This window comes from Propithecus coquereli, unplaced genomic scaffold (assembly GCF_000956105.1).
Source record: "Propithecus coquereli isolate 6110/MARCELLA unplaced genomic scaffold, Pcoq_1.0 Scaffold248, whole genome shotgun sequence".
Classification (NCBI taxonomy): domain Eukaryota; kingdom Metazoa; phylum Chordata; class Mammalia; order Primates; family Indriidae; genus Propithecus; species Propithecus coquereli.
This window is the reverse complement of record NW_012148041.1, coordinates 1766686-1779530: the sequence shown is the minus strand read 5'-3', so window position 1 is coordinate 1779530 and position 12845 is coordinate 1766686. Positions and strand designations below refer to the sequence as shown.

At 40.0% G+C, this 12845-nt stretch overlaps 2 protein-coding genes across 2 annotated transcripts in view; both read left to right on the top strand.

Annotated features, from left to right (window-relative positions):
• Positions 1–12845, top strand: part of SRPK1 (SRSF protein kinase 1) — a 97879-nt gene that overhangs the window by 50660 nt on the left and 34374 nt on the right. The window contains 5 exon segments of the mRNA XM_012646634.1: positions 8349–8455; positions 9274–9439; positions 11106–11131; positions 11561–11774; positions 12157–12695. Of these exon segments, the coding sequence (XP_012502088.1) occupies positions 8349–8455; positions 9274–9439; positions 11106–11131; positions 11561–11774; positions 12157–12695 (1052 nt within the window).
• On the top strand, positions 4473–6239 carry LOC105812235 (ubiquilin-1-like). Its single transcript, XM_012646636.1, is given in 4 exon segments — positions 4473–4516; positions 4518–4662; positions 4665–4926; positions 4929–6239. Coding segments are annotated over 4 exon segments (1749 nt in total). The 3' UTR covers positions 6227–6239.

Genomic DNA, 12845 nt, shown 5'->3' with positions numbered 1-12845 from the left:
TTTAGTAGAGACAGGGTCTTGCTCTTGCTCAGTCTGGTCTCAAACTCCTGAGCTCAAACAATCCACTGGCCTCGGCCTCCCAGAGTGCTAGGATTACAGGCGTGAGCCACTGCGCCCAGCCTCTTTTTAGGCTTTCTCATTCTTTACTGGTATTTCCATTTTGTTCATACATCATTTTCTTGACTTTCTCCAATTTTCTTTTAGTTCTTTTAACATCTTTAAGACAGTTGTTTTAAAGTCTTTGTCTAATAGGTCTCTATCAGGTCTTTTCAGGGACAGTTTCTGTTGATTTGTTTTTTTCCTTTGAATGTATCATTCTTTTCTGTTTCTTTGTATGCCTTGTGATCTTTTTGTTGAAAACTGGGCATTTGAATCTAGTATAGTATCTCTGGAAATCAGATTCTGTCCCTTCCCCAGAGTTTGCTGTTTTTCATTATTTTTTTAAATTGTTTTGAATTTTTTTTGGTTGTTATAAGCTGTCTTTTACAAGGATCTGCCTGAAATGTAAACTAAAAGTCTTCTGAGATCTTTTCTGAGCCTTTCCCTGGGCATTCACAGTCACTTTGTAATTTTCCCTGTATCTGCAGTTGCTTTTGAGTTTCCTGGTCTTCGATGTCTGGCTCCCAAAGGGGAAAAAGAGAAAACGAAAGAGAGGAAAAAAGGCACTAGCCCATTAAATCTTCTGGAAGTCACTTTAGCCAAAGAGGAAAGGCTTGAAACAATGTGAGGGGAGCTGTAAAAATGGCCACCCACCTGTTTGCACTTCCTTGATCCACAGCAGTGGGGGGTCAGAGGGCACAGATCTCCAACACTTAAGACAGACTCCTTTTTGTCCACTCTGTCTCTGGCAAGCTATGTGTAGGTTTGGGGTTGGAGGGTAGGTAGCTGCTACTGTGCTAAGAGCTGAGATTGACCTAAAATTAAGAACAATTTATTACCCAAGCCTTCCCTGGAAGTTGTGAGCCTTTGATAGACTCTAGAGTTCCAAAATAATCACATTAGATAGATTGTGCCAGTGTATTGGTTGCCTAGGTGGGGAAATAGATTTCTGGTGACTTCGTACTCCACCGTCTTCTTGGATTGCTCTCTAGTTGTTTATTCTTATTTGAGTCCAGATCCACATGAAATTTGGCAGTTTCTTTATTATCTGACATCAAGATGTTACAGGCTTATCTTATAAAGTTCCTGTACCAAACCTAGAGCCCATTTCTCTAAGAATCCCTAATTCCTTTTAGTTGGAAATGGCATCAAGAATCTAAGCACTACAGGTATGCTTTGCCACTGGGTTGATCATTGCCTTTTATGATTTGTTGATTGGTGGCAAAAAGGAGATATTTTCACCTCCTTCCTGCCCTCCCTTTTCTTGAGTCTCTCGAGTTGCTTCCTTTTGTGGGTTGGGTAGGTTTGTTTGTTTGGATTATTTTTCCTCCATGTGTTTCCTTTTGGATTATTTCTATTGCTATACCTTCAAGTTAACTGTTCTACAGTGTCTAATCTGCCATTTATTTATCCAGTGTGTTTTCATCTTTCACACTGTACTTTTCATCTCTAGAAGTTTTCAGTCTTTTTTTTTTTAATATCTTCCATGTCTTTACTTAACTTTTTGAACATGTGGAATACAGTCATCATAATCATTTACTATCCTTGTCTGCTAATTCTAACATCTGCGTTGGTTGGATCAGTTTCAAACGATTGATTATTCTAATTTTGGGTGCGATTTTTACTGCCTGGTAATCACATTGTGAGTTTTACCTTGTTTGCTGCTGGATATTTTGTATTCCTATAAAAAAATCTTCTTGAGCTTTGTTCTGGGATGGAATTGCTTGGAAACTGATCCTTTCAGATTTTACTTTTATGTTTTGTTAGGTGTATCCAAAGCAATGCTTGGTGTAGGTCTAATCATTCCCCTGTTCTGAGGCAAGACCTTTCTGAATATCCTATCCAATGTCCTGTGACCAAATTTTTCTAGTCTTTTTGGTGGGAAAAGGTACTGTTCCAAGCCTTATGCAAATACTGGGCTCTGTTCTCTCTAATCTTTTCAGATGGTTTTTTCCCTCTGCCTCTGCTAGCTTCTTCACATACATGTGCTTGTCGATACTCTGCTGAATACTTGCAGGGGACCCTCTGCAGATCTCCAGTTCTCTCTTTCTGCAGCACTGTGTTCTCTGGTGCCTTGTTCTAAATATTTACTGTAGCTGCCTGGCTCTCTCCAGACACTCAGCTCCATTTCTTCAACTTATGGAGTCTGCCTGGAAAGTCTTAAGATGGGGCAATCTTAGGGTTCAACTCATTTGTTTCTTTTTTTAGGAATCACTGCCCCTGTTGCTTGATGTCTGGAGTCTTCTGTTGTTTTATGTATTTTGTCTTGTTTTTTCAAGCAAGAGGGTAAATCCAGCCCCTGTTATTCAATCTTGGCTGAAGCAGAAGTTCATAGGTTTTATATTTAACTCTAAGAAATTGTTAACCAGTTTTCTAAAGTGGTTGTATCATTTTATACTAGCATAATATGAGTTCTTTTTTTTTTTCCTCCTCCCCGCCTATGAGTTCTAATTATTCTACATCCTAACCTATACTTGATGATGTTAGTCTTTTTTATCTTAGTCATTGCTGGTGAGTTTGAGATGGTATCATATTTTGATTTTTTAAATTTTATTCATGATTTTGAGACAAGGTCTTGCTCTGTCGCCCAGCTAGAGTGTAGTGACTCAATAATAGTTCACTGCAACCTCAAACTCCTGGGCTCAATTGATCCTCTTGCCTCATCCTCTCAGGTAGCTGGGACTAGAGGCATGAGCCACACTGCACGTGGCCCTCATTCTGTTTTTTTTTTTTTGAGACAGAGTCTCACTCTGTTGCCCTCTCTAGAGTGGATGCCACGGCATCAGCCTAGCTCACAGCAACCTCAAACTCCTGGGCTCAGGCGATCCTACTGCCTCAGCCTCCCGAGTAGCTGGGACTACAGGCATGCACCACCATGCCCGGCTAATTTTTTTTTTTTTATATATATTTTTAGTTGTTCAGATAATTTCTTTTTCTATTTTTTTTTAGTAGAGACGGGGTCTCGCTCTTGCTCAGGCTGGTCTCGAACTCCTGAGCTCAAGCAATCCGCCCGCCTCGGCCTCCCAGAGTGCTAGGATTACAGGCGTGGGCCACTGCGCCTGGCCCCTCATTCTGTTTTTAATTCACGTATTAGATGGTTATCCCCTGTGTTGCCCAGGCTGGTCTTGAACTCCTGGGTCCAAGCAATCCTCCTATCTCATCCTCTCAAAGTGCTGGGTTTACAGGCATGAGCCACACTGTACCTGGCCCTTTTTATGTTTTTAATTCATATATTAACTCCCTGTATTTTCCCTGTCCAGTAGCCTTGGATTTGGCCATTTTCCCAAAGAGCCCAGGCTTTCTTTTAGTGGAGAATCTTATTTAAAACAAAAGTCTGACCAAGCGCAGTGGCTCACACCTATAATCCCAGAACTTTGGGAGGCTGAGTTGGGAGGATCGCTTGAGCCCAGGAGTTTGAGACCAGCCTTGGCAACATAGTGAGACCCCATCTCTGCAAAAAATTTAAAAATTAGCCAGGCATGATGGTGCTTGCCTGTATTCTCAACTATTCAGGAGACTGAGGCAGAAGGATCACTTGAGCCCAGGGGTTGGAGGCAGTAGTGAGCTCTGATCACGCCACTGCTCTCTAAGCCTAGGTGACAGAGCAAGACCCTATCTCTAAAATCAGACAAACAAAAAAGTCTGGGTACTAGATTGTTACTATGTATGTATGTCTTAACTTCCTAGTATGTGTAGAAGCTTCTGGGGTAGAAGACATCAACACACTGCTAACATCCCGCAGTGCCCTGCACACTAGTAGTAGGCTAAAAGAGTATTCCTGTGTGGTGTGATCAGGACTTTCATACATAAAGAGAACACATGATGGCAGTAGAATCAAGATTAGTTTTGTAAACTACAGAGCATAAAGCAAGTCAGTTTCCTATTTTTTAAAAATGTTGGCATTTGCAATTTTTGGGTTAAGTTTTGTACATTGTCTTCTATGTGGGGAAGAATTTGTTATTCCTTGTTTTGAGACTCAGAGAGTGGGAGTTTTACTCTGGACATTAATTTTGATAATTAGGGAAGAAACTAATTTATCTGAATTTAATCAACAGCTTGACCCGGCGTGGCCCGCGCGGCGCCGGCGGAGGGACGTGGGGGAGGGGCAGGGAGGAGGACGCGGTGGCGGCTGCGGATGTGGCTGCGAACGAGCGCGCCTGAACGCACGGCGGCTGCCCAGCGCCCTACTGGGGCCTGCCCCGGAGCCCACGCCAAGCTCCGCGGCCCCTCATCCGCTAGGGCGGCCCTGCGCCCACTGCCACTGAGGCGGCGTGCGCTGCATTCTCTGCAGCCCGGGCCGGCCGGCTCTGGCGTCTGCTGGCTTCTTTTCGCTCGCCCGCTCCCTCCTGCTCGCCTGAGTCGCCGCCGCCGCCATGGCCGAGAGTGGTGAAAGCGGCGGCCCTCCGGGCTCCCAGGACGGCGGGCTCCCAGGACAGCGCCGCCGGGGCCGCAGCCTCTGCGGAGCCCAAGATCATGAAAGTCACCGTGAAGACCCCGAAGGAGAAGGAGGAGTTCGCTGTGCCAGCGAATAGCTCCGTCCAGCAGTTCAAGGAAGAAATCTCTATAAATGTTTCAAATCACATGCTGACCAACTCGTGTTGATATTTGCTGGGAAAATTTTAAAAGATCAAGATACTTTGAGTCGGCATGGAATTCACGATGGACTTACCGTTCACCTTGTCATCAAAACACAAAACAGGTCTCAGGATCATTCAGCTCAGCAAACAAATACCACTGGAAGCAATGTTACCACATCATCAGCTCCTAATAGTAACTCCACATCTGGTTCTGCTACTAGCAACCCTTTTGGTTTAGGTGGCCTTGGAGGACTGCAGGTCTGAGTAGCCTGGGTTTGAATACTACCACCTTCTCTGAACTACAGAGCCAGATGCAGCGACAACTTTTGTCCAACCCAGAAATGATGGTCCAGATCATGGAAAATCCCTTTGTTCAGAGCATGCTCTCACATCCTTACCTGATGAGACAATTAATTATGGCCAATCCACAAATGCAGCAGTTGATACAGAGAAATCCAAAAATTAGTCATATGCTGAATAATCCAGATACAATGAGACAAACATTGGAACTTGCCAGGAATCCAGCAAAGATGCAAGAAATGATGAGAAACCAGGACCGAGCCTTGAGCAACTTAGAAAGCATCCCAGGGGGATATAATGCTCTCAGGCGCATGTACACGGATATTCAGGAACCGATGCTGAGTGCCGCACAAGAACAGTTTGGTGGTAATCGATTTGCTTCCTTAGTGAGCAATACATCCTCAAGAGAAGGTAGTCAACCGTCCCGTACAGAAAATAGAGATCCATTACCCAATCCATGGGCTCCACCGGCTTCCCAAAGTTCACCAGCTTCCAGTGGCACCACCAGCACTGTGGGTGGCACTGCTGGTAGTGCAGCCAGTGGCACTGCTGGGCAGAGTACTACTGCGCAGAATTTGATATCTGGAGTAGGAGCTAGTATGTTCAACACACCAGGAATGCAGAGCTTGTTGCAACAAATAACTGAAAATCCGCAACTTATGCAAAACATGTTGTCTGCCCCCTACATGAGAAGCATGATGCAGTCACTAAGCCAGAACCCTGACCTTGCTGCACAGATGATGCTGAATAATCCCCTATTTGCTGGAAATCCTCAGCTTCAAGAACAAATGAGACAACAGCTCCCAACTTTCCTCCAACAAATGCAGAGTCCTGATACACTCTCAGCAATGTCAAACCCTAGAGCAGTGCAAGCTTTGTTACAGATTCAGCAGGGTTTGCAGACGTTAGCATCAGAAGCCCCAGGCCTCATCCCAGGGTTTACTCCTGGCCTGGGGGCATTAGGAAGCACTGGAGGCTCTTCAGGAACCAATGGGTCTAACGCTGCACCTAGTGAAAACATAAGCCCCACAGCAGGAACCGCCGAACCTGGACACCAGCAGTTTATTCAGCAAATGCTACAGGCTCTTGCTGGAGTAAACCCTCAGCTACAGAACCCAGAAGTCAGATTTCAGCAACAACTGGAACAACTCAGTGCAATGGGATTTTTGAACCGTGAGGCAAACTTGCAAGCGCTGATAGCAACAGGAGGTGATATCAATGCAGCTATTGAAAGGTTACTGGGCTCCTAGTCATCATAGCAGCATTTCTGTATCTCGAAAAAATGTAATTTATTTTTGATAACGGCTCTTAAAACTTTCAAATACCTGCTTATTTCATTTGACTCTTGGAATTCTGTGCTGTTGTAAACAAACCCAGTATGATGCATTTTAAGGTGGAGTACAGTAAGATGTGTGGATTTTTCTGTGTTTTTCTTCTCTGAAACAATGGGAGTCAATGCTTTTTCATTTAAGGCTACTGCATGCATCAAACACTTCTGCATTTATTGTAATTTTTTGAAAACATCACCTTATATAGTTTGGGTGAACAGGTTTTGTCCTGCATCTGTCCAATTTGCTTTTTAAACATTAGCCTGTGGTAGTAATTTATGTAGAATAAAAGCATTAAAAAGAAGCAAATCATTTGCGCTCTATAATTTGTGGTACAATATTGCTTATTGTGACTTTGGCATGTACTTTTGCAAACAAAATGCTGTAAGATTTGTACTACTGACAATTTTGGCTTTATTTGTATACAATATAGAGTATGCACATTTGGGACTGCGTTTCTAGAATCATACTGCAATAGGTTATCTGAGCAAAACACCTGTAACCAAAAAAGTAAGGATAAGGAAATACTCTCAGAGTTGAGTATTTTCTAATTGTATAAAATCTTACAGCATCTTTGATAAACATCTCCCAGCAAAAGTATCGGTTAGTCAGGTTTTTTTGAAAATATAGTAGAAAAGCTGATTCTGGTTATCTCTTTAAGGGCATTTAATTGTACAGACAACATAATGTAACATTGTCTCGACATTCACAGATTGACTGTAAATTAACCTTAATCTTTGTGCAGACTGAAGGAACACTGTAGTATACCCAAAAATGCATTTGCCTAGGACTTTTCAGCTTCTCCCATAGATAGTTTAACAGGCATTACAATTTGTAATTGAAATGTTGCTTTCACTGAAAGTGTCTTGATGTTTCAGTTATTTTTAATCACCATATAAAAATAGAACTATCTTTTGGGTTTATCTCTTTTCTCATGCACAGGCAATACATGGATTTAAAATGATTTGTGAGCCACTTGTTTCTGAAGTGTTTTGGTAGTTCTATTAAGAAATAGTTAAATATTGTGCTTTCAGAGCCTCAGAGAGTGGGGAAGAGGGGGGCAGTGGAATCTATCCTGGATTAGGCCAGTTTAAATAATACTGGCAACTAAGATTCTGTTAGGATTTCTGTGCATATAGCGTAGTAAAGAAGTATCATTCAGGGGTGAAAAACAAGAGCTGTTTTAAGAATGTTGAGTACATTTGGCTGTTCTGCATCCTTTTTCTTCCCTCCCCAGAGAAGTTCTGCCTAACTCTCAAACTGTTGGGGTGGTCCATTCCTTTAGGACCAATTAAAACATAATTTAGGGTCAGTAATATATTTGACTGACTCTGGTTCAGTATTCTCTTAGGTCATTCTCTCATGTACAGTTACAGGAAATTAAAATGTCAAAGTAACCTAAAATGAGTCCAGACCAATAAAATCAAGGGAAATACAAGTTGAATTCCGTTACTTCTACAAGTTGGCTTGCTATTACAAAAGGTCAAGGGGCCAGGTTGCTCACCAGTCCATGCACTGTTCTGACACTTTTCCCAGGAGGAAAATATGTGGAGGCATGACTAGAGATTATTAAGGATGGTATTCATGTGTCTTTGCTCTTTCTGCCTATGCCTCAGTCTGGTTTCAAAACTTTTGTACTGATGAGTGATGGTATACAGTGTGGGATAGTGTCATAACCAATTTGATGATTTATTAATCACAAAATAACAATAAATCTCTAGCTTTTAAAAAAAAAAACAACAGCTTGAGCCTAGTGTTTTCACTATTTGTATGTATAGGTTTCATTTTTCCTCTCACCACTGAGTGCATAATTTCACTGATAAACCAGTCCCCCACAATTTTCTGTTTCATGGATGCTTTCATTACTATAGCATTAGACTTTGGAATTTCAGAATATTGGTAGCTACCTATTTATTCAGTCAAGCTCTATCTTTTTATCCTGAAAGAAAATAATACATAACATTTTCATTGGGGCGGAATCTACCTTTTGTCTTGCCCTGTTCTACTTTTGTGCCTTTTTTTCCTCTCCTTAATGAACTCCTAGATATCTGCATGGTATTTGAAGTTTTGGGACATCATCTGCTCAAGTGGATCATCAAGTCCAACTACCAGGGGCTTCCACTGCCTTGTGTCAAAAAAATTATTCAGCAAGTATGTATTTTAGTCTTTGCTATATGGTAGTTTTTTAACATTCTCAAGATGTTGGGAGTTCCTACTTCCAATAGAATTTTTATTTTAAAAACTAGATTTTTAAAATTGTTTAATATGTTGTTCAACGCTTAAGGTTTATTGTGTTTATTTTGTTTTTAAATATTTTAGCCTAACCATTTTCCCCCAGGTTCATCTCCTGTAACAAAAGGGAAAGCTGTGTAAGGTACCTGACTTTGGAAAATTGGAGCTCCAAAAATTCTGGTTGCAAATATTAATTATATATTAATAGAGAATTGCTATGCTAAATTATTACATAGCCTTATTCCTGGTGATTTTCTAAATAGCCTTCAATATGTGGTATAGAATTTTACCATCGGGAAAATATTAATACTTTAAGGGGCAGATAATTTGTTTGAATAATGTGGCTTGGAAAGAGCTCCAAACTGGGCAGCAAGAGACCTCAGTTCTTCATCAATGAGGAAATTTGCATTAAAAGATATCTAAATCTCTGTTGTCACCTACATTTCAGCACTTAAAGCGTGTGTTGAACGTTTATTCTCAGTCTTTATAATGTACATAAAGAATATTTCCAAATAGAATTAGCTTTGTAAAACTTAGAAGAACTTTACAATTCTTGCCTTTGTTCATAGTTTACAACAAATTCTTTCTACGAAAGTTTCCTTGTGCTTTACAAAGTACTTTATTTTCTGTAGAAAACATTATCATATTGGTTTTTAAAATGGTGTGTTATGATTTCTTCCTTCTTCCCAAAGACTTGTATTTTGTGTTTGTAAGTCTACTGCTCTATTTCCATTCAGGTGTTACAGGGTCTGGATTATTTACACACCAAGTGCCGTATCATCCACACTGACATTAAACCAGAAAACATCTTGCTGTCAGTGAATGAACAGTACATTCGGAGGCTGGCTGCAGAAGCAACAGAATGGCAGCGATCTGGAGCTCCTCCACCTTCCGGATCTGCAGGTGTGTTTTCTTTTGGGGACTTTTCTCTCATTAGAAGTTGAGAGAAATTTCTATTTTTCTTCTGTTACCAGGGAGTTAAATAAATACTACTCAATCATTTAACAATATAATATTTTAAGAAATATTATCAACCTTTAGAGACTTATTTTATTCTCTTTATTGCTCCCATATGGGGAGGAGAAAACTAGACATTGTGTCTTTTAGGTACAGATATGTTGTATATTATACAAGCCAGTTTGTATTGTTTTAAACGTTTTTTTCTTACAATTTGATGACCATTTTTGATGTATTTACCTCTTACTATGATTACACATTCTTGCTTATGGATTAGCAATCTGCAGAGGGGCAAGATAACATTGCTGTTAAGAGCTCTCATTTAAGCACTGTAGTACACAGACCTGGGTTTGAATCTTGGCTTTGTCATTGACTGAGAGACCTTGGCTGCCTTACTTGACTTCATTTTCCTTCATGTAGGAGTTATTTGGATTAAATACCATCATAAATATCATAGTGTGCCACACAATATTATGTGCTAAATCAATTATGGCTGCTTTGATTATGATGATTTTTTTTTTCCATTTGAGATGCAGATTTTAATTTTGGTAGTTGAATCACATTTGAGGAACTTTCTTGATCCTCAAGTTGAAATATCAGTTATCAGACTTCCTTTCAAAAGGAAGGCTGGAGAAGGCAAAAATGGGGAGTTGATCAATGGGTGTAGTTTTTGTTTTGCAAGATGTAATAGTTCTAGAGATCTGTTACACAACAATATGAATATAGTTACCACCACTAAACTGTACATTTAAGAATGAGTAAGAGGGTAAATTTTATACTGCCTGTTTTTTTACCTCAGTTACAAATATTTTAAAAAGAAAGGAAGACTGAAAATCCCCACCTTCCACCTAAAGAGCTAAACTGTAAACTACTGTCCATGACATGCTTATATAGCAAATTAATATAATTTTTTTTTCCCTTTAGAAACAGGGTCTCACTGTGTTGCCCAGGCTAGTCTCCAACTCCTGGGCTGAAGCCATCCTCAGCTTCCCAAGTAGTTTGGAATACATACATGTGACACTGTACCCGACTGAATTACTATAGCTCTTGATGTCACCTAAATTCCCCCTTTAAAACTGACGAATGCAAGGAGGAAGAGTTAGAGATGGGTGTCCTGGGTAGGAATGAGGAGATTGTTGTTTGTCCCTTTCTATTTTAAGCAGTACATGGGAATTAGAAGTAGGTGATTTTAGCACATTAATAGTGGAAACCAGAAATGGGAACTTGATTCTATTACACATATTGATGCTACCTGAGGAAGAATTTAATTTAAACTTTTTTTAAGTTTGGCAACTTATGTATGCATTGTTTTCTTAAAAAATAGTAATAGACATGGTGGCACATGCCTATTGTACCAGCTACTCAGGAGGCTGAGTCAGGAGGATTGCGTGAGCCCAGGATTTTGAGACCAGACTGGGCAATATAGTGAGACACTATCTCCACTACTATTACTAATGTGGCTTCTAACAAAGTCACTTAAAAACTATAGTTTTCTCTGCAGTGTAGGCTGTATAAGATAGACTTTTCATTCTGGTGGGGTGTCTTAACTGAGCTGTAGTTTATATTGCCTGCTGAATGCCAGGATTCTTACTTGGTTTTCTTTTCTTTTCAGTGAGTACTGCTCCACAACCTAAACCAGTAAGTATAAGGTGTTTATATATTTAATTCTGATCTGTGGGCTATAAGTATGGGTTCTTCTGTTATGGATGGTCACAGTTTTTGAGTTTGGAAACCAAAGGAAAAGAAATTCCTGCGCTTCTGTAATTTTCTCCGATAAATTTCCATGCAACTTCAGCAAGTTTGTACTGGTGAGGCTTCTATAAATTCGAGTTAGTCTGAATTTAAACCAGCCCCACAGACTGCTCAGAAGACCAAGACTGTTGTTGATTCTGTTTTTATTTGGTTTCATAAGAATATGTGCATCTTTTAAATTAATGAAAAACTGAAGTGCTGTGTTAGGGAAATAGTGAAATTTAATTAGGAAGTAATTAAAATTAACAGTTATCTCCAACTAGGGGTAATGGATTAGCCACCTGAAGGCTTAATCTGTTTGTAATCTCCGCCCAGGCTGACAAAATGTCAAAGAATAAGAAGAAGAAATTGAAGAAGAAGCAGAAGCGCCAGGCAGAATTACTAGAGAAGCGAATGCAGGAAATTGAGGAAATGGAGAAAGAGTCGGGCCCTGGGCAAAAAAGACCAAACACGCAAGAAGAATCAGAGAGTCCTGTTGAAAGACCCTTGAAAGAGAACCCACCTAATAAAATGACCCGAGAAAAACTTGGTATAAATAGAGCATCACAAAAATTACTTTATGACACACTTTAACATTAATTTATCATTGTTATATGATATAGTGGTTTCGTGCATACAATATGTCTCTGGGGGTGTCCTTATAAGGATACAGATGTTGTCATAAATGTTAGGCAGGTAACATTCAAATGTAATTTCTAACTTTTCTCAGGAATCGGAACATAGTCTTCATTAGTAATTGGGTAAGGATAAAAAGATTTTTGTCCTTCCATAAATAGGTGTTAGATGTTCAGTCATATTTTTATGTCACTGAGTATTAAGTTCTAGAAAATGTTTTAATCTTGTGAGAAATTTTTCTGTTCTTTCACTCACACATATACACATACATCCTTTTTTGTTTGTTTGTTCTTTAGAAGAATCAAGTACCATGGGCCAGGATCAAACACTTACGGAACGTGGTGTAGAGGGTGGTGCAGCAGAAATTAATTGCAATGGAGTAATTGAAATCGTTAATTATACTGAGAACAGTAATAATGAAACATTGAGGCTTAAAGAGGATCTGCATAATGCTAATGACTGTGATGTCCAAAATTTGAAGCAGGAACCTAATTTCCTAAGCTCCCAAAATGGAGACAGCAGCACATCTCAAGAAACAGACTCTTGTACACCTGTAACCTCTGAGGTGTCAGATACCATGTTATGCCAGTCTTCCTCAACTGTAGATCAGTCATTCAGTGAACAGGACATCAGCCAGCTTCAGGAAAGCATTCGGGCAGAGCTACCCTGTGAAGATGAACAAGAGCAAGAACATAATGGACCACTGGACAACAAAGGTACCTGTGCAGATATACTTCCCCAACATTTCCCGTACACACATTCATGAATATCTCAACCAAAAGTATCCCTGTTTTTTTAACTAGATCTTTATAGCAGGTGTCTCAAATTATTTTCAGTGTGTAGATCTGTAGCTAACTTTAAATTTTACTTGTGTACTGGGAGCACAGCATTTCACTTACTGCTGTGAGGAACTTGTGCTGTTTTTATTTAATTCTAGAAATTTAATGTGTACTTTGCTCTTCATATCATTAGAGTTTTGGGTTTT